The 25,800-nt window shown below is 44.3% G+C and overlaps 1 protein-coding gene across 4 annotated transcripts in view; it reads left to right on the top strand.

Moving 5' to 3' along the window:
- Positions 1-25,800, top strand: part of FLNB (filamin B) — a 446,441-nt gene that overhangs the window by 249,569 nt on the left and 171,072 nt on the right. For all 4 annotated transcript variants that reach the window (XM_085624763.1, XM_085624762.1, XM_085624761.1 and 1 more), the window contains exons 12-18: positions 1,782-1,975; positions 3,699-3,812; positions 5,349-5,492; positions 12,546-12,669; positions 17,187-17,347; positions 18,168-18,258; positions 18,568-18,737. In XM_085624763.1, coding sequence (XP_085480889.1) covers positions 1,782-1,975; positions 3,699-3,812; positions 5,349-5,492; positions 12,546-12,669; positions 17,187-17,347; positions 18,168-18,258; positions 18,568-18,737 — 998 coding nt within the window. The remainder of the gene's footprint in view (positions 1-1,781; positions 1,976-3,698; positions 3,813-5,348; positions 5,493-12,545; positions 12,670-17,186; positions 17,348-18,167; positions 18,259-18,567; positions 18,738-25,800) is intronic.

Genomic DNA, 25,800 nt, shown 5'->3' with positions numbered 1-25,800 from the left:
CTGAGAGGTGGAATCAAGACTAGGCAGTCTTGGTATTCAGCACACCAACATAAAATAGCAGTGGCCGCTGGCTTCTCAGTGACATTTTGGGCCCACCACTTATTCTTTTACAAATTAGGCACTGGTACCTACCTGCACTTCTATTTTTCTATTTCAAGCACTGCCAATGACACACTGGCTACGCTGCTAATCTATTGCGCGCCTGTGAATAGGATTTGTGTGTTTCTGTTCAAAGGGAGCTTCTTTTGTATCTGTATAGATTTTCCAACCTCTATTTGTGTGAAATAAGTAACCAAAGGTTAGATGCATCACTTCCTGTGAAAGCACATAGTCAAAGGTCATGCACTGTTGCTTGTTTGATTTCATGGGGGTCCACAGGGCAGGTGATGTCATTTTCTGTGGTCACCAGTTCAAAGTTCATGTGAAGTCACTTCCTGTGATAAAGGGGGGGGGGGGGAGTTCAAAGACAAGTGAGGTCACTTCCTGTGATGTCACTGGGTCAAAGTTCATGTGATGTCACTTATACTGTGACATCATCGGAGTGGGTCACATGGTATGATGTCACTTTTGCTACCCCTGGCATTTTGATGAATCGACATCCATGTTAGTGGCCATTGAATATTCCTGTGGTGTTGCAGTTTGTGATGTGCAGCATTTGTTGCCTCAAAAATGTTTAACATTTGAGAAAATTAACCAACGTTCCAGTCCTTTATATGTTTTTTAAAGGTGTTATAAATGGAACAAATAGATTCTTCATCTTTTAGGCATAGTAATGGAAATGTCTAGTCATTGTTTTTTTTTTGCTAGTAAGGCCACAGACTTGTAAATATGGCTGGACTTTTACAAGGGAGCAAAATGTCTCTCACAAGTGTTCGGACATATTACAAAAACCGCTGGTGTTGATTCATAATCGAGGTCTGCCGGCTAAGGGATGGCCTGGCTGCCCGGACTGGTGCTGCGCTCCCATTCTGTGGTCATCCTCCCTGCCCATTAGAGCAGACGGCCCGTGCCTGTTGCTTGGAAATGCATTGGGTACCTTAAGCTAATCAGTGGAGGGTTTGCTCCAGCTGATGCTCGCAGCTTCTTGCCCTGTCACCAACAGGGTATTAAAACGTCTGTACACGTCAATACATTGAATGAAATTTCTAACTCAAGGTAAGAGTTAGAGATATACATCTTTAGGTGGAAATATAATTCTGTTCATCGATGTAGTTTAATTAAATGAGCAGTGGAGTTCTAGGCATGCACCGCTGTCAGGATACATTGCTGCCCCGCCTGCACTGTGACAGCCGCTGTTCAATCAATCAAACAGGATTTGTAGAGCGCGGCTTGTCACCCGGGAGGGTATCCAGGCGCTAAGAGCAATGCTGCTAAAGGCTTCAGATGAATAGCCAGGTTTTGAGTTCCCTCCTGAATTCCAGAAGAGAGGGTGAGGTCCGTAAGTGAATCCTCACATCCGTTTATTCATAGCTACCATAAGGAAATTACAGATGTACCAGGTACATAGCTCTGTGTAGGCCTTTCTTAATGAAGGACTCCCTAAAATCCGAATCTGGGACAATTTTCATCCCTATAAGCACATGGGGTAGGAGAAAGAGAATAGGAAAGAGAGAGAGAGAGAAAGAAAACACACACAAGGCCATATCCGTTTTTTGCAAATGCGCAACTTTCTTTTGTGAATTAGTGCATTCCCAAAATGTCCTTTTTTAACAGATCGAAAAAAATATATATTAATAAATTCTGCACTTTTTCACATGCTCGTATAACTGTGTTACTTTTAGGATTTGCGATTGAAGGCCCCTCTCAAGCGAAAATAGAGTGTGAAGACCAGAATGATGGCTCTTGTAACGTGCATTATTGGCCCAAAGAGCCGGGTGAATATGCCGTCCATGTCATGTGCGATGACGAAGACATCAAAGACAGCCCTTACATGGCGTTCATCCTCCCGGCGTCGAGAGACTGTCACTCCGAAAAGGCAAGTCTATTCTGTGCTAGCATTTAATACGTTTTGTTGATATAAGGCATTTCAAATCTCATAAACGCTGGAAGTACATGTTTCTCCTCATTGATTTATGTTGCTGTTAAGTTCTACAATAACAATTTTGTAGGCACTAATGCTTCTGGATTGCAGCCTGCAGTGAGTAATCTTATAAGTAACTTTATTCTGGATGACTAGCCTTCTTACTTCTTATTGTGCGACAGTCTAGTAACTATATCAACGATAGGGTGTTTCATGTGTTCATTTTTATAGCACACCTGGTCTAGGATGGGTTATAACTCGCGTAGTTGGATCCTTAAGACATGCCTTCTAACAATCCTAACAAGATAACAAGCACATATGATAATATACTTTGGTTTTGGTGAAACTTTTTGCCACTGGAACCAGAATGTGGCATGCTCTAAAGACCTTATCGTGCACAGAATGGTGTGGGCTATCACATGAAACAATTGGTCTGGATCTGGGTATTCATTTTAGGGTTAATTAATGTCTTAGTTGCCCCTTCACTCCATCTGTTAACTCTGATTGGCAGGAACTACTCCCTGTGTGCTAGAAGGCATCGCGTGTGCCAGGCAGCTTCTCATTGCACCAAGGGAAGGAGGAAAGGTGTAGTTATGCCTCTTTACTCTTTTGCTGCAAAACTTTTCAGAACTCACAATCCCAAACTCTGGAATACACCTTTCAATGGTTAACATCCCCATGCTTCCCAGGAAAATAACTTAAATCTTTGGAACAACTGTAAATCCCCTTGGCAAAGGTTATTCGGTGCATTGAACTATAATTATAGGTCAGGCATGCTATAGGACATGATTGAGCAGGTTACTCTGGGTTCCCAGTGAGCATGCAGGTACGTCCTGAGCTTTATTAATTTTCATTTCACCTAATTTTCAGTGCAGGTTCGTTGTTAGTTTTTGATTCTAGGAACTATCTACATTGTTATGTTATGTTATGTTATATTTGTCTTGTATAGCGCACGGCTACTCAAAGAGTGTCCCGGCGCTTTATTGCAAACCTGTACCACAACATAACGGAAAAGAAAAAGCAGAAAAATGAGAAGTCCCTAAACTAACAATCAAGGCTGATATCTAAAGAGTAAAAAGCCAGGTTTTTAGGCCCTTCCTAAATGCCAACAGATTGGAGGTACTGCGCAGTGTCACTGGTAAAGTATTCCAAAGCTGCGGAGCCAGCAGTCTGAAAGATCGACCTCCTATACGTGCCCTTTTTATGCGAGGGACCACGGCGAGAAACAAAGACTCCGACCTCAGGGACCTTGCAGGATGGTAAAAAGCTAGCCTTTTTTGGAGATATTTTGCTCCTGAAGCATGTAGAGCTTTATGGGCCAAGGTCAAGGCCTTAAAGACTATCCGCTTCCGGATGGGCAGCCAATGGAGTGACTGCAGGAGGCCCGAGGTTCTAGCTCGGCCGGGTAATCCAAAGATGGCCCGTGCTGCCGAATTCTGGACCACCTGCAGTCGTTGTAACAGATACTCCGGCAGGCCGAAATAAAGGACATTCTCCTCCAAGATGAATTTTGAGGTCTTGTTCATAGTCAGGAATGATGGGTGCTCGCTCTGGTGTCATGCTAATTCGACAAGTTTGGTCTGCCGCTCAGAACATTGGCAAAGTACCAAGAACTAACTAGTTCATCCATCTTCACAATGCAAAAGAACGTCTAACTTTTCTCATTGTTGCTGCACAGGTTAAAGCTTATGGTCCAGGACTTGAGCAAACTGGCTGCATTGTCAATAATCCGGCTGAATTTTTTGTGGACCCTGCGGATGCTGAGCAAGCCCCTTTGAAGATATATGCACAGGTAAGACATTGAACCATTTTCTTTCTCATTGGGAGGAATCGAAAAACAAAGCCCAACTTGCCATATGTGGCTGTGGTACGCATAGAATCTAATGGCGTCATGACCGATGCTTTTGTGAGATGATCTGATAGAGGGCAACCTCGAGTGGGCCATGAGTTTAAGAGGCATTGGCTTGGTTGAGGACGCTGGTCATTCTTGGGCATCTAATTGCTAATTTTCTCACAGTTTAATGTTATGGATTCATTGTTTCACATTAGAGTTACTTTGATTTTTAGTGTTAGTCCGTCTTTTATTTTGATGTACTTATTTGACACTCTAGGTTTCTCCTTTTGCTACTTCACTCATGCCTTTTTCTATTTAAAATCGTACACTCCTCCACTTGCGGTATCCTTTCACACACAAGCTCTTTAATTCGATTTGCTGCATACATGGATTCATTTTAGCAATATTTTTCCTTTTTTATTGTAGTTTAAGTCCTGTGGTGACCTTGGCTCTCTGTCTCATTGAATGCCAAGATTCCCAGTTCGAAACACTGAACTCTTTATAAATAAAACCACTCATTCAAAGTCATAGACCGTGCTTTAAAGCTAGTTGGAAAGAGCTATACATTCTGCTGTTCCTCTTGGGAAAGATTTCTGAAGTAGAGTTTGTACAATACATTACTGTTCTGGGCAGCGTTCGCTCTCCAGTTTTAAAACTCTAATGGATTCTAAACAATTTCCATTTACCTTTTTTACAGTCCATGAAGCATATCCTTTACCACCAAACTAAAATAAAAACCTTCCAGCTGCCATGTTGAAAGACTTGCCCTTATTAATCAAGTGGTATATACATTCTGACTTTATTTAGAGCAAAGTATGCTTAAACTCATAGGCAAACATATTAAGAGGGCAGTTGGCACTACCAAAAACGTTACTTAGGGATATCTGTTCTCGATACCTTTTCACTCCATTTGCGACTCGGTTTGTGAAAAATGTCTCTTTGGTTTCTTAAAGCTTTGCTGTAAAATACCCTGATACAAAATAAAAACTGTATGAAGCAGCAAATATTAGGAAAAAGTGGAAGTGTGTGTTATGTCCAAAAGGAAGACCACCCCCCCCCCCGTTCCGAAGTCGGTGATTTTATTTCCTTTCCACTTTAGGGTTCCCTAGAGTTTTCCCTGAGGTCTTTGCAATGAATAAACAGGCCTTGTGGGAACCTGTGCCCAGAGAGTCCACACCCAATACTACTACTACACACTCTGGTCTTTGGGTGACAATAGTGGTCTTCATTTCATGTAGAGGGGCAGGGGTTGTCTGTTTTATCTAAAGATTGTAGGAGTACAGGCACTAAATTACGTTTACCACTAAGAGAGAGATTCAAGTTTATAATCATTGGGGAATGACTTGAACCTACAGTGGAATAGTTTTTAAGTGGGGTGTTAGTTCCACAGTCTGTTTTACTATCTACCATATATTGATTGCTTCTGTCACCTGTGTGTTTCCAACCACAAGTTCCACACCATGCATCTTTCATCTTTTGTGGTTCTGCTTTCAGGATGTGGAGGGAAACCCAGTTGCTGTTCAAATGAAGAGCAAGATGGATGGAACCTACGCGTGTTCTTACAATCCTGCCAAGCCGATCAAACATACCATTGCTGTCGCTTGGGGAGGCGTCAACGTGCCCAACAGTCCATTTAGAGTATGTACCCCAGTGCTCTCTATTCTCAAACGATGGTCCTAGGTCATTTATTGCTATCAGCTCATACTGTTCTCTTTGAATGAAGATGCATCTTGTGGTCACAATTTGAAGTACTGTCTTGAGTGGGGTACCCTCACCTACAAAATGCTCTCAGGGATGCCCCTGCTTCTGTCTTCCTCCATCTGTAGCGATTTTGATTCTGCCCCCTGTCTCAGTATGTAAGGACCTTGGTACACCGCTGCCAGGCGGATCTGTGTCATGAACTTTTTGGAGGGCCAGGAGTTCCTTTGGTCTCAGGAACTTTTATACTGATGATTAGAACAGGGAATCTCAAACCTACTTTGCCAAGATTACAAAACAATATTGTCTGACAGAAATGACTTATATGTTCGTTTTCACTTGATCTGATGTAGAAATGTCAGTTTGTTCAGAATGTGGTGCTGTGTAAGCTATAAATTGGTCAGCCATGGCTCTTTGCCACGAGTAATGCTTTCAGCTGCTTTTGGATTGAAATTACCATGGTGGATTGAGGGTCTGCAGCCCTATGTCATTATGAGTGACCACTTTAGGTAGTTTTGGCTTTTAAGAACCTTGGTACCTTGCTGCTAAGCCACAGTGAATCATGATTGACACCTTTGTATAATTTTCTTATTTTCGTGAACAGTAATTTTGATGCTTGATTGTGATGAGGAAACTCAAAAAGAATTGTCCCAAAATGCAGTGATGTTGACTAAAATGCCCGGACATGTTGAAAGAGTTACACTTGATGGTGGGCCACAATGCAGCATGGGCATCAGTAATTTGCAGGAGTTGTGGAAATACCTCTGGTCACAAGACGTTAGGGCATGACAGTTAGGAATCAGTGTTTCAACACCAATTTTTACAGTTGCCACCATTTGCGAATGACGTTTTACCCCGACATTCTGCAGATGAAGTGTGTTGGAGAAAAACCCTGGCACATGGTGTTCCTGTGGACCTTGTAAGCATGATGGGACCGGTTACTCTAGTTACCAGCCAGACTTGGTTTAGCGGGGTTCTCATATTGAAGCCTTTGTGTGTTTTGCAAAACATGAACTTAGCAATCAGTGCTGAAAGGGCGGGACAGAGTTGAAAGAACTAAATGGTGAACTCTTTTAGCACATGCAGTACTCCTTAAAAGTTCACCCCGTGTGCGAGTGAATCGGCCCATTAATCTCCTCTTGGGAGCCCCACACACTGCATGTTGTTCACTCTGGCAGTGAACGGCTTACAAAGACTCAGATTTGCACTGACACAACCCTGGAGGTGCCTGGAGCCACTTCAAGAAGATGCTTCTCACCAGATCTTTGTGAGCTACGTTTGCTCTTGAGCTTCTCAAAGATGCTTTGGGCCGCTCCATGTGTTTTAGTGTGCAAACGTTTAAATACAACACCAGAGGGCGGTCATTTCAGATCAAGACCATCAGTTGAGGTAGTCTTGAAGAATGCTTTGTGAATTAGGTCTTTAATCTCTGGTCCCTGTTGGTGCACATCGAAGTGGTAAAAAAAATGGAAAAGAGCTCTGCTCAAAGTACCATGAACCTGGGTGCCGGCAGCAATTGCCCCCACTGGATTAGTTTTGAAGTAGCTTGGTTGTTTTAGAATTCTTCCTGTGGACTAACGATCATGCCTCAGTTTGGAGCTGATAACTGACTCATCTAGGCCACCTACATACAGGAGGCTCATTTTCCTGGACCTCCTCTCTCGATCAGAAGGAAGGCCGCGGCTCATTCGGCTAGTGCCAACCCTCAGGTCAACTTCTTGGCAGGGAGTTGCATAGCAAAGAATGAAACCGGTATGATCTGTTGTTGCAGATATCAAACCTCTGGGTGTCTTAATCATCGGATTACACTAAGTCCTCTTATTTGGTTTGGCTCCGGGTCAACCACACAGGGTCATCCCAAGAGGTACCCAGCCTTCCTACAATGTGTATTAGTCGAGGCAAGCAGGCGAACAGGTGGTCTTGCAGGCTTCCTGTGCTAGAGATTGACACTAAAACGTTACGTAGAGAGTAGTTTTTATAGTTGATTATGAAACTGTTTTTAAATAAACATACTTTTGATTGTTGATCAGTTTTCCTGTGCTGGAAATTGACTCTAAAGGGTTGTATAGAGAGTAGTTTTTATGGTTGATTATAGAACTTTTTTCCCCAAAATAAACATACTTTGATTGAAAGTTCAAACAAAATTGTGATTTTTACTTGGAGTGCTTAGACGTGGGAATGTTTGTCATTTAGGTAGTGCAGAGAAGGTGCTGCTAGCCCTTGGGCAGAACAGACTTTCATGCAGAGGTGAGGTCCAGTGTTTTATAAAGGCATTTTGATCTGGATTGTGTATTCGCCAATCCTCTAAGCATACAACTTCAGAGAACACCACACCCTCGATTAGGGTATAGGGACATAGTGTTTTTCTTAGTAGAGAGCTGGAGTCACCAGAGAAAGACTGAGGTCCCTGGCCCTCCATAGTACACAAAGATTGAGAAGTCTGCTGCTTTGGCTTGACAATCACCGATCAATAGTGGAAAAAAATCCAGGGTGTTGTAATGAGACCGAATCGCCTATGGTGAGATACCCACCCAGCCTTCTGTGGATCTTCATCTTGTGGTCGACGGTAGGACACAGGCAGCCAGTCAGTGTTTCCATGCTGAAACTTGATTCGGAACCACAGTCGAGATCAGGCCTTGCAAAGAAAAAGACAATTTCAGAAGGAAGGTGGAGGACGGTGGGGTTTCAGATTAAACTTGCTTAGCAGACCTGTAGTGTAGTTCCTATATCCCTGATAGGCTCTGCACATTGGAATAACATACACTATAGATTTGACATAGGACTAAGGTCAGTATGTCTCTATTGAGTATATTAAACTTAATTGCTTGTGTGGACCAGCTAACTCAGAGGTCACTAGAAACTTCTCGAATATACAAGAATGGATTAGTCTCTGACAACCGCATAAACATGACAACTTTGTTTCCTTTTAGAATCGGAACAGTCTCAGAATCGTGGAAACAATAGATAACAGTTCCACTCAGTCAATCGTGCATGCTTCGTTTCTACAGAGTTGCACAGAAATAGAGAGACGGGCGTTGCAATAAAAGGGTTTATTGAACAGTCTTATTTCTCATGCAAGAGATATGAATTGCTACAATCGTAAGACAGACTGCAAAGTACAATATGTACAAGGTTAGCAGTAAGATAAAATAATACTGCGATAGCATGGTTTGTAGCTGTGACAAATATTAATCAAAATACATACATCAATAACATAAGCTAAAATATGATCCTCATCTGATGCTTCTAAATTGTTCTTCCCCAGTGTACCTAACCTAAGTGCAGTACGAGGTTTGAAGTAGGTGCCATTTCTAAAGTATAGCTAGCTATATTTTAGTTTAGCCAAGAGTTGCCAAAAGTTTCTCTAAGTTCTAGTCAGCTCCATACCTTAGTCAGAGAGCACTGGAGCAAGATTCTCTGCGAGGAGGATGGCAGCGTCAGGTCAGTGCATCAGACTGGAACTCGATCTCCTTCCGAACTTGCCGTGGCGAACCGCGTAGTCTGGGTTGGATCGAATCCTCCGGGGACCACAATTTGCCATGGCAAGTGCTGGTATAGTTATACTTTGAAGGTGTCTAGGAATGCCGGTATTGACGTAAAAGTCGGGCAGAGGAACGTCATGAATGAACCCCTAAGAAATAGATGTTCATGCATACTTAATGAGTTCTTGGAGAAATCAATATTCAAGCTGAGGGAAATTCCTAAAGGCTTAAGGGTCTGGTTTTCCAAGAATTTGTTGTGACGTGGATGGACGGATGTAGGTGGCCATACCTGTATTTGGTTTGTACGGACAATGTCTAAATAAGGGCTGGATTTCTATGTTCAAATAAGGGCATTGTGAATTGTACCTATATAAGGGCATGAATCGGGAAACCTATATACGGAATCTAAATCTGCACACAACAGACTTATGGGAGGGAAATTTGTTGAGCGAGGTTAGCAGCCTGAGGGGCGTCCGTGGTTGGAGTAACATTTCTATTGATCTCTTGGGAGACATCTGGAAAAAGGGGGAAATTATAACATTTGATAGTTTACGGAAGGAATTTCAGATGCAATCCACTGAGCACTTTCTGTACTTATAAATAATACCCCTGACTGTCTGGGACCCCTGCGGGCGGCGTGGGAATCGAACGTGGGCCTCCTGGAAGATGATGATTGGAGGGAGGCCATTCAATGTCCCAGAGAGATAGCTACACGGGCCAGATTTAGGCTGATTCAGCTCCGCATTTTATATAGATCATATGCCTCACGGTCTGCGCAATACCAGGTGGGCCATTGCACGTCGGAACAGTGCGTGAGAGGATGTGGGGAAATAGGAACGTTTTTTCATATATTGTGGGATTGCCCCAAGATCCAAATATTCTGGAGGCAAGTTGCCCAGGTGATGGCAGCTGTGGTGGGTGAGCAAGTCCCGGTAGACGCGAGGTGGCATATCCTGGGGGTGTCGGGGGAGGTAGTCTGGCCTACATGGGCCACAACCTGGCTAGCCCTTGCGGGAGCAGTGGCGGAGCGCAATGTTGCCCGAGCGTGGGGCACCAAGACACCCCCAACAGTGCGTGCCTGGGAGAATGATTTGGATTGGTGCCAGCAAGCTGAACAAACAGTATATCAGAGTAAGGGATGCCTGTTCAAATGGGAGAGGATTTGGAGGGCATGGAGGACCTACAGAACTGATCCACCCACACCATAATGTAATCATTGTTGATGCCCTACGCTAGGCGATTTATGGTCGTGGCCCCGCTCACCAATAGGGGGGGGGTCTAAATTGCTCTGCTCTCAATGCATCTATGTATGTTGATATAAATACTATGTATGCTGTAATGATTCCTGAAGCTGATATTATGTTTCCTTTTTATGGTTAATAAAAAGAATAGTGAAAACAGAAGGTATGCAGTTCCTAGTGTTAACGCAAGGTGTGACAGAATAACAAGTGGGTCGCACAGTGGTGACAGGAAACTATAGTGAGAAGCAGGAGTAAAGGTTACTCCTTATTTGGAAAAGAAGACCCTCACACACCCAACAAGCGGGTGTCTTGCTTCATCACCGGGTCTTTGCTCCTTATCGGGCCGGCAAGTGCAATGCCCGATCAGGCACCTAATAGGGCCTTCCTAGCGGAGATCTTTTATTCCAACGCCGGTGAGTGATGTGTGTGTGGGGTTGAAGAAACAGTATTAAGACATATGTGAGTGTAGGTGCAAATGGAGTTAAAGTGATTAAAACAGGGGTAGGTGATCCACTAAATAATTTTAATACAGTGTGGTCACCATCCTGGTTAAAAAATATATACAGTCTGCACATGTGACACCAGTAGTTAAGTAGACTGAGTCTACAGCGGCTGGCGCGTCACTAGGTGGACGGCGTGTATCGAGTAAACAGAACAGACACTATAATTTAGTGTGTACTCCTCCCAGCCTTATATACAACACAACCAAGGAGGGTGTGCTTTTTAACTACGGTACCACACTTTTTTAGGGTGCTGTATGCGTGCTCACTACTCAGTCTCTTATAGACATTGGGCACCACCAAAGAGGTGTAGGTAGCCGCATTTATTCCCTGGTCCTGATGAATTGCCGTTTATTATATACAAAGGCAAGAAACATGTTGACCTCTTGATCACGTCAGCACATACACTCACTTAACTACTGGTGTCACATGTGCAGACTGTATATATTTTTTTAACCAGGATGGTGACCACACTGTATTAAAATTATTTGCCTGATCGGGCATTGCACTTGCCGGCCCGATAAGGAGCAAAGACCCGGTGATGAAGCAAGACACCCGCTTGTTGGGTGTGTGAGGGTCTTCTTTTCCAAATAAGGAGTAACCTTTACTCCTGCTTCTCACTATAGTTTCCTGTCACCACTGTGCGACCCACTTGTTATTCTGTCACACCTTGCGTTAACACTAGGAACTGCATACCTTCTGTTTTCACTATTGCTAGGGCATGTATGCTGGACCTTGATAACGATAAAATTTATTGTTATTTTTTCAAGCCCTCTTCTCCCTCGATTTGTTTAATAATAATAATAAAAAGAATACAATTTTTTTTTAAACGTGCTTAGCAGAGATCTCTCCCCGCCTACTGCAGCATTCATTCAGTTCAGAAGCAAAGTTGGGCACCCTAGATACGAATGCACAGGGCTTTAAGGGGGCAGGGTCCTGCTGGTGCTTAGCACCGGCAGTTCTAAAAAGCAGGATTCGAGACGGGTCCCTATCAGGCTCTCCATTTTTGCCCTCAATATTCTATACAACGAAGCCATAGTTGTTGGTTATTTATCATATGGAACTAACAACCATTGGCAAAGTCAATACACCTGGCTTGTTTTAGGTGTAATGTTACTTGTTGTATTATAGATCTGGATGCAATGACAAAAGCAGCACAATACCAGTCGGGCAGCACACAATGCTAAGCACATATTTTTAGCTTACATGTTTTAAGCTGTGCCCTAATTACATCGGCCACACCTCTTTGAGAGACCCCCCCAGTTCTTTCATCCTTGAAGCCCTGCAAATGCGCTTCTGAAAATCTTGTGTTGCTGATGACATTGCTAATAATAGCATAAGGATGTGGCTCAGTCCACATGCTAGTCCCCAAGGAGTGGGTGGACAGAAAGATAGGGTCCACTTACCTCCTCCTAAAAAGAGTTTGTACCATCATTGGGGAAGAGATTTGTTGATAAAATAGTTAAAGATGTCGCAAAATGTGCACAGGTGGTCATTTTCGTAACCCTGTGCTGATTCTCGTGTGTGAGATGTGATTTTAAGGCCCCATTCTTCTGGTTTCAGAAATGGGCCCCCTAAAGCCATCTCTCAGGATATAAAGCATGGCACAACTTTAAGCAGACAAAACTTTGTTTCATCTACTATTAAGCAACCTAGAGGAGTCGGTATACAGGAACATTGGTTTGTCAGCAAAATTCCCAATTAAAGTGTGTTTTGTAGGCTACGCCCTGGGAATGCTTTATAATGCATGCTTGTTTTGTCTCCAATCAGGTCAACATTGGACAAGGAAGTCACCCTCAAAAGGTTAAAGTCTTTGGACCAGGAGTGGAGAGGACAGGCTTGAAAGCCAATGAGCCCACTCATTTTACAGTTGATTGTACAGAGGCAGGAGAAGGTAAAAAACTAAATCTGTTATATTTCAAGGCATATGATGTACCGTAAATTGAAACGTATGACTGTTCCTTTCAATAATTACAGTATTTAGACTGATTTGTTTATGAGTACAGCCCGATGGGAATATGTTCATTTCAAACTACTCCTATGACTTAACCAAGTGAAATTAGCGTTTGCGAAAGATGCTGGACTGTGAGGCCTACAGTGTGTACTTCACAGCAAGCTTTTTCTTGCCCTCTTTCTTCTCTCTTTTCCTCTCTCTCACCTTGACTGCTGCTCCCACAAAAGCTGCCTCGCTCTCTCGTCCCTCAGCTCCCACCTTCGCAGGAGAGCATCTTTTAAAACGGTGAGGGAAAGAGTTTGTGGAAATTGCAGACAACCACAGCCTGTTAAAGATCTATAACACAAAAGGTAACAACCCCTAGCCAGGTCCAAACAAAGTTATTAAAGCTGCCAAGGGGCACAGGCTCTCTGGTAACTGCTATGGTTTGGAATGATAAGGAAAGGTATTTCTAATCTTTGACTGTCCAACACCTGGGAAAGTGAGGCATCATCTTTCCCATCCTACCAATCTATCTTTTCAAATTGGGCCAGACATAGTCCATCTATGAACTAACAGCTCACTCGCCCCATATCCAGAAAGGGACCTCAAATATGTTCAGAAATGTCAAACTCAGAACTCAAGAGTCTGCACCTAAGGAAACTCTTAAAGTCAGAAGCAGTTTGCCGGTAATTTGACTAGATAACGAAATTGTAGGCCGGGAGTGAGAATTATGGGATCGTGTTAAAGCCCTCATTCATGATTGGATGCCCTTCTTCGCCACATTCACAGATGTCCAATCCAAAATGAGCATCACTCTGAAGCAGCCATGATGCGAAGTGGAGTGTTTCATAAGGCATCTAGATAAATAAATAAATACTGCTGCACATGAGGAAGTGAAGTGCAGAGCCAGCCATGTGAATGGTCAGTGTGCGCAGGCGGCCTTGCTGACAAGAAGCCTGGCCCATGAAAACAATGTTCACAGGGACCTGTGGACACAGCCAAGTTGTAAAGACAGAGCCTAGAACCACCAGCCTTCCTTGCAGACCCATGGAGCTCAACAAGCCTTGAATACTAACATCTCTGCAAGACTCCGCCCCCACCTGGGCCTGGCTGAGCAGAATAATTGTCTTCCTATAAAGTATCCTCTGCCTCAAGAAAAAAAAAATGAGCCCGCTCTGTTCCTCTTATGTTATATAAGTTATTGTATTTGTAGAGCGCGGCTACCCCATGAGGGTATCCAGGCGCTCCAACTAAACTGACACTATTGTGTGCTCTTGGGGTACCCTACTCCACATCAGAATATTTCCCCATCCTCTTGACTATATTGCGTTTTCCCATCTACCTGCTACATAACTGAACATATTTTTACATGCATTGATTTCGGTTTTTCTTTTCCGAATATGGGCAAGTTAAATTAATCTCACTTGTGCCGTAAAGGGATGTGCCTTGTGATCACTATTTTTCAGGACATTAGTGCAGTGAAGTTCAGGAGTTTTAAACAGGGCCGGCATGGGGATCCAAAAGCTGCCATGGAAAGATATGCTGAAACCAACAACGCTCCCTCGCTCTCTAGCTTTCCATCCATCCAGTCACTCTTTCTCTCCCCTTCTTTCCTCTCTCTCTCTTCTCCCATTCTAATAGCTTTCTCTCTACCTTCCCTTAACCTCCCTCTCTTTCTCTTGTAGGCTCCCTGCTGCATTTAACCACGGCCGCCACATACAAAAAGTAGTGAGATGAGGCATGGGGGAGAGCGGAAGGGGTAGCAGGGCCAAATAGGGACAATAATAATAATAAATGTTTTCTTAAAAAGTTAAACTTACCGGCTGCCTCCCGCATTGCGCCTTGGTGCTGGGTCTTCCGTGTCCCAGCAGACACTGTGACTAAGCCACAGACTCCCTGTCTAATCCCCACACTGATTGGCCTGAGCGGACAGGAACGATGCTCCACTCAGGTCAGGGAGTCTGAGGGGTTTCTGTAGGAAGGTGGAATCTGACTGCATGGTTACCCCCACTTTTTCCTGGTGTTTTGCTGGTTTTTGACTAGTCTGACTGGGATCCTGCTAATCTGTGATGCAGCCAACTATATATATTTAAGTGTATTATAACCTCGCGGTAAATGCTAACTTTAAAACGGCTGCTTAGAAACATCTTGTGTTTGGTGTCAAACACCTTGGAATCATACCTCCACACCAGTAACTGGTGTGTGAGGTATGATTCCACCCTTCTAGAGGGACTTATGTGACACACCGGGCTACCCGGTACCAGCTTTATCGACCTGGGCATCACAAAATGGATGCTGCCAGCCACAGACACGAGTCTGCCCTCCTGCTGCTGAGCCAAGCTCGAGCAGGGGAAGGCCTGACAATAGGTTTCCTGTCACAGGGAGGTGTGATCACCTCCCAGACAGGATTTAGTGTATTGGGGCTGGGTGGGTGCACTCTGAGAATTCTTTGAAGTCTGCACTTGGGGCACATTTGGTGTCCCTGTGCATAGTCCAGTTCGAACTTGTTGCAGGAGCAATTGGCTCCTGCTCGAAACTGGACAAAGGACATGGGTGTAGCCACCCCTCTGCCATGACCCTCCCATAGGTGGGTACCCAGAGTTTGTCCCACCCCTTCCTTGGGTATAAAGTAGGAACCCTGACAGTATTTCCACCGAAGATTTCCGGCCTACACTCTGAGTGTTCCAATGCGGGCTGGTATTTCTTGATTCAGCTCGAGGTCCCTTCGCGATCCCTGGTCAATTGGCCTGTGGGTCCCTGTGAAGGTAACTTTGACTTTCCGTGGGCTTTCCTGGTTGCTCCACATAGCTTGGAGAGTCACTAGGACCTTGCTGGTCCTCACTGAAGCTTATTTCCTCTGCCCGCGTGGGTTGCAGTTGCCAAGGCTTGTTGGTGTTCGATCCGGACACTGACCCCCCAGCACTCGACATCCTTCGTGGGACAGCTCACCTCCGGACTTTGGTCATCGCAGACGTCTCCTGGTCCCTGTGGCTGCAGAGTCAAGCATCGCGTGATCTCACCTGAAGCACCCGACATCGGTGGGCATTCGCCTATCGTGCTCCTGGTTGCCCTGAAGTGACCCAGACTCTGTACCCCCTGCTTTCAGGTTCTCCTCATCTTGGATCCAGGCTTGGATCCCACCGGACACTTCATCTTCCCGGCATCAGCACTTTTCCGCATCACGCCATTGAAAACGACGAAGGTTTCCGACATCACTTGACCCCTTTGCACCGGCTCCTCTGGGCTAGGTAACAAGGGTGCTGGCCTTAGAACCTTCTATGTTTTAAAGGGTTTGCTTAAAGTCCTCTCTGAAGTGTCCTAATATTTAAAATTCCAAACTCGACTTTCCCTTACGATTGTACGGAGCTCGCGCCTGTGTTCACACACTGCACCCATCCTCCGTGGGTCCCCTGTGTCACTACTTTGGGTGGTACCTTGGGGTCCCAGCGGCTTTACGTGCTCTAGGCACTGTGTCTAGTTAAGTCGTGGTTGTTATACCACTTTCTTAGTATATGGTTTGGTTTCCCCCTGTGTATTGTGCTATTTACTGTCGTTCTAGTGATTTAATATTATGTGTTTTGTGCTCTAATCTCATAAAGAGGTTAGTAGAGTGTTTAGTAATAAATACATATATTTTATATATCTCTTTTGTGGTTCTCCTTACATTTGGTCATTCAGGAGGTTCTGATCTGGTAAAACAAGCTGCTTTACATTCCTTCGAGACTTAGCCTGAAGGCTACTGTCCATAGCTACCACTAGGATAGCTTTCAATAAAGGTTGTCTTTAAACTAATCATCAATAAGGGTCGTTTGGACTGGTGCAAGGTGCCCACTATAATTAGTGAACAGCATATGCCAGGCCAACTTCTCACAGTTTTTCTAACCCGGCTGTTCAATGCAGCCGGGTTAGAGAAACCTAAGTGCACATGTGTGTTCTGGTCTGCCTGAGACGACCGGCCAAACACACATGAGCACTTAGGGAGTGCACCTATCACTCTTCCTCCCCCCCTCCCATGTCTCGGTCCCAGCCCTCCCTGCAGACGCTGGCTGTGCCAGAGGCTTAAAAATAAAACAATAATGAAATATGGTTTTATTTTTTTGCTGCTGGTTTTGAGCCAGTGGGGTGTCTCCTCCGCCATTGCAGAGGAGACGCCCCTGCTTAAGGAGCAGGGAAAGTGACAGAGGCCACTGCCGTGACCCTGGAATTTCCAAAGTAGGCCCTCAGGCCTCCAGCCCACACGTCCTTTGGGATTAAAGGGCTGCCCGGCCCTGATTTAAAAGATCTGTAGTTTATGTAATCAGTAGCACAATCATAAAAATTCTGTAAATGTAAAAGAAATTAGTGATTGAAATATCAAATTTTCACTCTACACACTTTTGAGATTCTTTTCTCCTTTTGCACATTATGGATTGCTAACATTTGTAATTTCCAGTGACTGTGTTGAGCCATTTATTCATGTTTTGTGTTCTTCTTAGGGGATGTGAGTGTTGGTATCAAGTGTGAAGCACGTGTCATAAGCGATCGCGAAGAAGATATAGACTTTGACATCATCCCCAATGCCAATGACACTTTTACCGTGAAGTACATGCCACCAGGTGCTGGGCGATACACCATCAAAGTGCTCTTTGCAACCCAGGTTTGTAATATTAGTGTGTTGGTTGTGAAGGTCACAGTTTTTACTTACCATGCTTATTTTGCATGACAAATGAGACCAAGTCTTCTCTGGTTACCCAGGCCCCTGCATGAGTATCCTGTCCAAACCAGGTTCTTTCTTTGCATTTAGCATTAAAAGAGGGTAAATAAATGAATAATTAAGTTTATAGGCCCAATGCTTTGCTTAACAGGGCACCGAAGTCCTTGCTGAATGACACGGTTGCAAAATACCTTGGCTATTTAGTTTTGATTCTACTGAATATTTCTTCTTCTATCGCCCTGTTTCCGGTCTTTTTATTTCACTCGTGTGTGTTCTTTTTCATCACTGCTTTCTCCCTTTATATTTTTCCTATCTTTCTCTTCTTCATTTTTTCTCCCTTTCATATCTTTCTCTCTTGTTCTGTATAAAAGCAAGAAAGTGAAGGGGAAAAAAAAATCCCGCGTCCCAAACAGAATGCTGATGAGCAGCACCTGTAACTGCCTGCACTCATTTAGCCGAGCCTACAGTTACCAGAATTGAAATAAGCTAATTGGGTTGGATAAACTACTCACAGATTGATTTGGGTAACTTTAGAGAGATGTGTTGCACAACTAGAATTTCTAAGGGCGAACGCATTTATTTAATGTGATCATGAATCCCTGTAGGCGGTTGGCAAACTATCCCAAGCTCGTTTTAATAGGAAGATGAGGCAGACCAGTATGAAACAGGATACTTCATCTCAGCCTTAAAATAGACGCTGGCAGGTAAATTCTGAACCTGTGCCCAGCTTGGCAGACTGAACTATTTTTTTTTTGTAATGCAGGAAATTCCATCCAGCCCCTTCCGGGTCAAAGTGGACCCTTCTCACGACGCCAGCAAGGTGAAAGCTGAAGGTCCCGGGCTGAGCAAAACCGGTAAGATCTTATTTCAGTGTGTTGATAGAAAAATATTGTTTTGGAACAGGTACATCTGCGCAGTACATGCTGCAACAGAGCACCGCTTGGATTGTGTTTCCTGTGAACACAAACTTAACGGTGAGGGCAACGGACGCGGAGAAGACTATTTATGGGCGCATTGCAATCTTTTCGAGATGCACTTGCTATGTGTGTTTTCAGTGATGGGCAGCACAGACGCCTTTCTCATACCTTAATGTGCGGATTGAACAGAGCACCAGTTGCTTGCATCCAATATGTTGACGTGCTTTGCTTTGTGTCTCAATCCAGGCGTCGAAAACGGGAAGCCGACCCATTTCACCGTCTACACCAAAGGTGCCGGGAAGGCCCCCGTGGATGTAAAGTTCAGCGGCCCATCAGATGGGGATGCGGTGAAGGACTTCGAGATTATTGACAACTATGACTATTCCCACACGGTTAGATACACTCCAGTGCAGCAGGTAAATGCGTCTTTCAGCGAAGAGGCGACTAGATATGTCATTGGTAAACAATACCGTTTGTCAACAAAATGTTCCATCTTCAAAGCTATTCCTCACTGCATCACTTGACTGTTTGTGTGACTGCATATGTTGTTGCATCAGTGACAACTGTGTTGCATATCTGTGCGCTTGCACAAAGTGTAGCATCAGTAACTTCTGGGTCGCCTGCTTATATGTTCTTGGTCATCTGTTTATGCGTTCTTGGCTGCTTGGTTATGCGTTCTTGGTTGCCTGGTTATGCGTTCTTGGTTGCCTGGTTATGCGTTCTAGTTTCCTGTTTAGGCGTTCTTGGCTGCCTGTTTATGCGATGGGGTCACCTGTTTTTGTGATTGCACAAGCTGTAACATCGGTAACTTCTCGGTCGCCTGTTTATGCGTTCTTGGTTACCTGTTTGTGCGTTCTTGGTTGCCTGTTTGTGGGATTGCACAAGCTGTGGCATCAACAACGCCTATTCTCTTGTTTGTGTGTTTGTTTGTACGTTTGTATTTACAAGGTGTTCTATCAGTGTAACTTATGGATCACGTGCATGTGCTTTCTGATTTGCCTGTTTGTGTGGTGACACAAGTTGTAGCATCAGTAACTTCTGGGTCGCCTGTTTGTGTTCTTGGTCACCTGTTTGTGTGATTGCACAAGTTGTGGCATCAGTAAATTTTGAGTCACCTGTTAGTGGGATTGCACAAGCTGTTGCATCAGTAACGTCTGAGTTCCTGTTTGTGTGCCTGTTTTTTGTACAAGGTGGACCATCAGTGTAACTTATGGATCGCTTGCATGTGCGCTCTGATTTGCTGTTTGTGTGGGGGGCACAAGTTGTAGCATCAGTAACTTCTGGGTCGCCTGTTTGTGTGATCGCACAAGTTGTAGCATCAGTAAATTTTGAGTCACCTTTTTGTGAGATTGCACAAGCTGTAACGTCTGGGCTCCTGTTTGTGTGCCTGTTTTTTGTACAAGGTGGACCATCAGTGTAACTTATGGATCGCCTGCATGTGCGTTCTGGTTTGCCTTTGTGTGGAATTGCACAAGTTGTAGCATCGGTAACTTCTGGGTCGCCTGTTTATGCGTTCTTGATCGCCTGTTAGTGCGTTCTTGGTTGCCTGTTTGTGGAATTGCACAAGTTGTAGCATTGGTAACTTCTGGGTCGCCTGTTTATGCGTTCTTGGTCACCTGTTTGAGCGTTCTTGGTTGCCTGTTTGTGGGATTGTACAAGTTGTAGCATCAGTACACGTGCGTACTGATTTGCTGTTTGTAAGAGGTCACAGGTTGTAGCATCGGTGCATCTCATGAGTTGCCGATTTGATAACTGTCAAGAATAATTCCCCGTTTATTCTATAAAAACAAAAAGTTCTGTAAATAAATCAATGTGTATATTTAGACGCGTGTTTGTGTGTACGCACATGAGCATATAATGCTTTGGATAAAGGCAATATAAAAGAGTATAAATTATTATTTCTCTACTTCCCCTCCATCCCAGAATAATTTACGAAATCAAGCTCTTATTGCAGTCGTATACACAAATATTTAAACATCCCTTGAATTTCATGACGAAAATGTTTCCAACAATCACATTAATCATACAGGAACATTTAGAGACTGTTAATAAAACACCACCCCGCCTGAAATCTGGACATTAGCAATCAATGAGTATAAAGTCTGCAATGTTGTGCGTCTGTATTTATACCTCGTAATCTTTTGTGATTGAGTTGAAAGTCGGAATGGAACTTTAGAAAAATTGCAATAAGTGGAGAGTGCAGTAAAAACATCTGCCCAGTCGTACATTTCAAGTATACCATTTGATAAAGTTACTGAGCTTTCAAGGCAAATGCTGATGAGTTTTCAACAAGTTACCTGAACCTAATTTCGGCCTAAAAAGTGATGCGAAGAGATGGCTTACTTCGGTGCTCTTTTAGGGACAAGGGGGGCAGGATTGCCTGACCTTGCCTGATTAAGTGAGAATAATTTCGACTAGAGTCTGATTCTGTATTTCATTTTAGACACAGAGCTGTGTTCAGATTTCCTCAGCTTGAAGAATAGTGGTTGCCCAGCCCTACAAATCATTTAGCTTGTAACTGGGAGGTTTGACATTTGGCTGCAGTATTATTTCACTGGAGGTGTCGAGCAGGCTATGAAAACACCAGCTCATTTTGTGAGTAATGGCCCAGCATTGAAAGAAATGTGCTTTGCGTGGGCAGAAGGATCCCGTGTTTTCAGAAGATAACTCCCTAGTGTTGGAGCCAGAAAGGTTACAATATTTTTTTGTGTTCTCCTAAATTTTCCCCCGTCCCTGCATATCACCCAAAAGGCCGACAAGGTTCCTGTTTTTTTCACTTTAAATGTCCCTCTTTGTATATTTAAAAAACTGGCCTATAAACCCCGCCTCTCACTTTCATCCATCTTTTTTCTCTCCCTGACTCCTTCACTTATTCAAAGCCTTTTGGATCTCCATTCTGCCTGTGGGATCAGAAGTCGGCCACAGCATTTTTTGTGCTATTTTCAGCAACTTCGTAAAAGTACTTGAAGGAAGAAAGCTAAGCCCTTTGTAGACGGCCCTCAGACGTAGAACGGAGTCGGTACATAAAAAGGAGTAGAAATGCGAGAAAGGATTGAAAGAACTTGAAAAGTAGTTAGTTAGAGGAAGGGAGGGGAGATTAAACATGTAAGGCTATATATTTAAGTGGAAATCTTTAGGAACGAGATGTGTGAGGGTCTTAACCAGCACCCCAGCGTATAGATTTATTAGATTGAATTTATGAAGTGACCTAGAAGTTTCCAAATACTTAACTAACACCTTGCAAGAGTCCAGTGGATTGTTGTGAGGGCTGCAGAGAGATTCGAGAAGCAAATATAGAAGATGTGTTACCACTCATAACTAAAGGGTGGCGAGGCTCAGCTGGTGGGCTGAATCTGGTTTTTGAGTTGATATATCTACATATCAGATAGATTGAGGGCACCTGATAGGCTAGCAATAGCTGTATCTGGAATCCTATGCGTAGAGAAGTACTGAAGCCTACGTAGTTCGCCAGAGATGATGGAGTTGGTAGCCGCTCACATGTGCAGTAGTCTGGGTTAGCAGTTCCAAAGCATGTGTGTTTCTACATTTAGGTCATGCCTTAGACTTAGAGGCTCTCTGGGGAAACCTACAGTTTTCTTCACAGAAAAGATGTTAAATAGGAACCACCTACAGACAGCAGGCGGGCAGTCGCCACTTGAAAAATGCATGGCACAGACCAAAGAGAGCCAATATAACTAGACAGCAAAGACAAACCTAACAGTGGTCATAATGTTGTGGCTTCAGTGGAAATGGGCAATGAGTTTAAAAACAGTCTGGCCTGAAATATGTTGCTTAACATTACCTTGGAATGAATGGGCTTGCAATATGAGAAACAGGTTGGAGGTGAGCTTATTATGTTTCTTGTAAATGGAAATACATGCCGTCAATGGCCATTATGCACTGGTTAATGTACTAGCACCCCACAGATGCTCAACTTAATGCTACGATCCAAGACCTTGAGCCTCTTGGGAAATGTCTGATGATGGTAGATTTTCTAAGTGCATGTTCACGTTCTAAGAAGGTTCCATAGGGGATGCTCCCTGACTGAAAGGATCAAAGCTACCTGTGTTGTACTTAAAGGCTACAGAGGAGTCTTAATGAACAATTACAATTTCAAACTTGGTTGGGTTAAGCATCCATCACTTCTGTCCATCCATTTATCTTTGGGCAATTTTAGTAACTGCTTTAACCATTTAAGTACTTTTTTTTCCCAGACGGACAACTGCATTATTTTTTTTTATACATTTATTTTATTTTATATTTAATAGTCAAACAAAACATAAAACAAAGCATGAATGCACATTACACATTGCGTAGCATTCCACATTAGCCATGTAAGGTAAGCATATGAGACTATCTCGGTGGAATCTAAACATGCGTGGGAGCGGACCATGCGCACAGAGGAATCCGAGTCAGTGATACAGTTCTCATGGCTCCACATACTTGGAACAAACATTACAGCAGTCAAGGCTCTACCCGGGTCCTGTGGATGACAAAGTCCCTTCCTCTCCATCTCCCTACACCTCCAGACCATAGTATTTAATCCATGGGGCCCATATTTTCCGGAACTTTTCAGGACAGCCCCGGGCCTTATGTCACCCATTCGGCCACCATGTACAAGTCAAGACTCGCCCTCCATTCATTAATGGTAGGTATTTGTGCTGCCCCCCAGTATTTAGCTATATCTCGTTTAGCTACTACCAACTCCAGATTAGCTAAAACAAGTTTGCACCTTGGGATGTCTACCTCTGTCGAAATTCCCAAAAGGAGAAACCGTGGCTCCAGTTCTATTTTGACTCCCAGTATATGATTAAGCTCCCCCACATTCGATCCCCAATAGGCTTGTATTTCAGTGCACCCCCAAAGGGTATGTATAAACGTCCCAGGCTCAGTGTGACATCGAAGACACTTCGGGCTCTCGGCTCTTCCTATTGCATGCAGTTTGGCTCTATCAAAATATGCGCGGTGTAGTATTTTGTACTGAATGAGCCGTAACCTTAATTTGATTGCCACTTCACATGGATGCATGAGAGCGGCCTCCCAGTTTATGTCCCCCAACCCACCGGTGACCTTTTCCCACTTTGCATGAAGAGGACCCAATTTATCGGGCATGTTATTAAGTAATGTTTTGTAGGTAAATTAAATAGCTTTATTCTGGATTTCCTCCTTGAGAAGACCACCTTCTAATGGGGCATATTCCGGTAGCGACGTCCCATCTAACCCCTCCGCCACCCAAGCATGTTGCAAACGAAGATACACGTATGTCTGAGTGTTATGTAGTTGATATCTAGCTTGGAGCGTGTGCAAAGAGGCCAACACACCATGGTCCAGGACATCACCTATTTTAGAGATCCCTATTAGATCCCAATGCCCAAAGCCACAGAGCTTTCTAATCTCCTTTAGCCTAGTCCCCTCCCACAGTGGGGTTTCCCTGCTGCATTTTTGATCCCACCTTATTTGTCGCTCTGCGCTCTTCCATGCCTCCATCCTCCTCTGGGTCGCCTGGAGCAGTCTACTACATCCCTTACCTCCATAAAGATAGTGTAGATGGGTATGGTCCCTAAACTGCAGTCTTTCGAGCCTATATGTCGGATGATCCCCAGATGCATAGATCTATTCATTAATGGCAATAAGATGAGCCGCTCTATAATATGATTTAATGTCTGGTTGAGCCAAACCCCCATTATAGGGATTCCGCTGCAGTGTTGAAAGTGCAGTACGTGGCTGGGCCCCATCCCAGAGGAGTAAGCGGAGCTCACTATCAATGCCTCTAAATATCAGATCCGTAATCCTAATGTAAGTATTTTGCAGTACGGAGAGCAACTGTGGGAGCATTACCATTTTAAACATGGTAGCTCTTCCCATAATGGTTAGGTTGAAGCTTCCGCCATCTTTTAGAATCTTTTTGAAAGTTGGAGAAAACCCGCCTAATGTTGCGGACCAGGCTGATGTTCAGGTCCACAGTAAGGTAAAGACCAAGGTAGGTAAAGCCCTCTGGGGACCAATGGAAGCAGCTAGGGAAAGTCCGAGTTTCTACCATCCCTCCCACTGGGTATAGGGTAGACTTGGTCCAATTAATCCTACATTCCGCATGATAGCCATAGTCTTCAACTATACGCAGGATTTGAGGGAGAGTCTCCGTCAGATTTGTCACGTACAGCAAAATATCATCTGCATATAACGATATGCGTTCCTCCACTATCTGTCGGGAATCATCCACAAAGCCACTCAGCCCCGGTGAGGCCCTAACAACCCAAGCCAGGGGTTCCAAAATAAGTGCAAACAGTTTGGGGAAAAGCGGGCAACCCTGCCTAGTCCCCTGCCGAATCGGCCAGCTCTTGGAAAGAGCCCCGTTGACCCTAACCCGGCCTCAGGCGCATTATATAACAAGGCCACCCATTCCTGGAATCCCGGTTCATAGCCAAATGTCTCTAAAGTGTGTCTCTTGAAGGGCCAATGGATGGTGTTGAACACTTTTTCCGTATCCAGGGAGAGTAGCAGATGAGCCTCCTCTCGGTCTCTGACCTCATCCATCCAATTGGCTACTCGTCGTAGGTTGTAACGTGTGGCACGTTTCGGCATGAAGCCCGTCTGGTCCCTATGTATCAGGGAGGTGATAATGGATACAAGGCGTGTCGCCAGAACAGTGGCCAGGATCTTAGTTTCTATCTTTAAGAGCGAGATGGGTCGATATGACCCACACTCATCTGAGGGTTTCTCTTCTTTAGGAATCACCACCACTGTCGCTAGTCTAAGATCTACCGGTAAAACCCCTTCCTCTTTAGCGGCCATAAACATCTTAAGTAAGTGCAGAGCCAGCAAGGAACTGTACGCCTTAAAAAATGTCCCCGGAAGGCCATTAGGACCCGGGGTTTTCCCAGCTTTTAGACGACCAATGGCCTCTGTGACCTCTGCCAGAGTGATGTCCTCATCAAGCCTGTCCCTCTCATCGGGGGGCAGACAGGGGAGTTCAACCTTCTCAAGGTATTGAGCTATTTGCATCTTGGTGGCTTGCGTCTGGGCTGCATAAAGCTTTGAATAGTATCGAGCAAACGCCTCCACAATCTCTTGAGGCGCAGTATAAACACCGCCCTGTTCTTTGATAGACGAGACCCACCTCGACTCTTTCTCCTTCCTGCCCAACCACGCTAACAATTTACCCGCTCGGTCTCCAGTCTCATACAGTCTATGCTGGACTGCGAGTTGATGTGCCTGAGTCTCGTTAGTAATGAGCGCTTTGTATTCCAGTTTAGTAATGTCTATTTGACGGAGGGTATGTTCATTCACAGGAGGGACACTCCCCTTTTCAAGTTTTATCAGCCTGCTTTCCAGCACCAGTGTCTCCTGAAGTACCCGCCGTTTTTTGCGGGCTAATATATTTTGGGCTTTGTCACGTATCACAGTCTTAAAAGCCTCCCAGAGAGTGACCGCTGATTGCACAGAGCCCTCATTTTCTTTAAAGTAGAGGTCAGTGTCCAC

This window comes from Triturus cristatus, chromosome 9 (genome assembly GCF_964204655.1).
Source record: "Triturus cristatus chromosome 9, aTriCri1.1, whole genome shotgun sequence".
In the NCBI taxonomy this organism is placed as follows: Eukaryota; Metazoa; Chordata; class Amphibia; order Caudata; family Salamandridae; genus Triturus; species Triturus cristatus.
The sequence above is the reverse complement of the archived record's forward strand: the minus strand, read 5'-3'. Positions and strand labels throughout refer to the sequence as shown.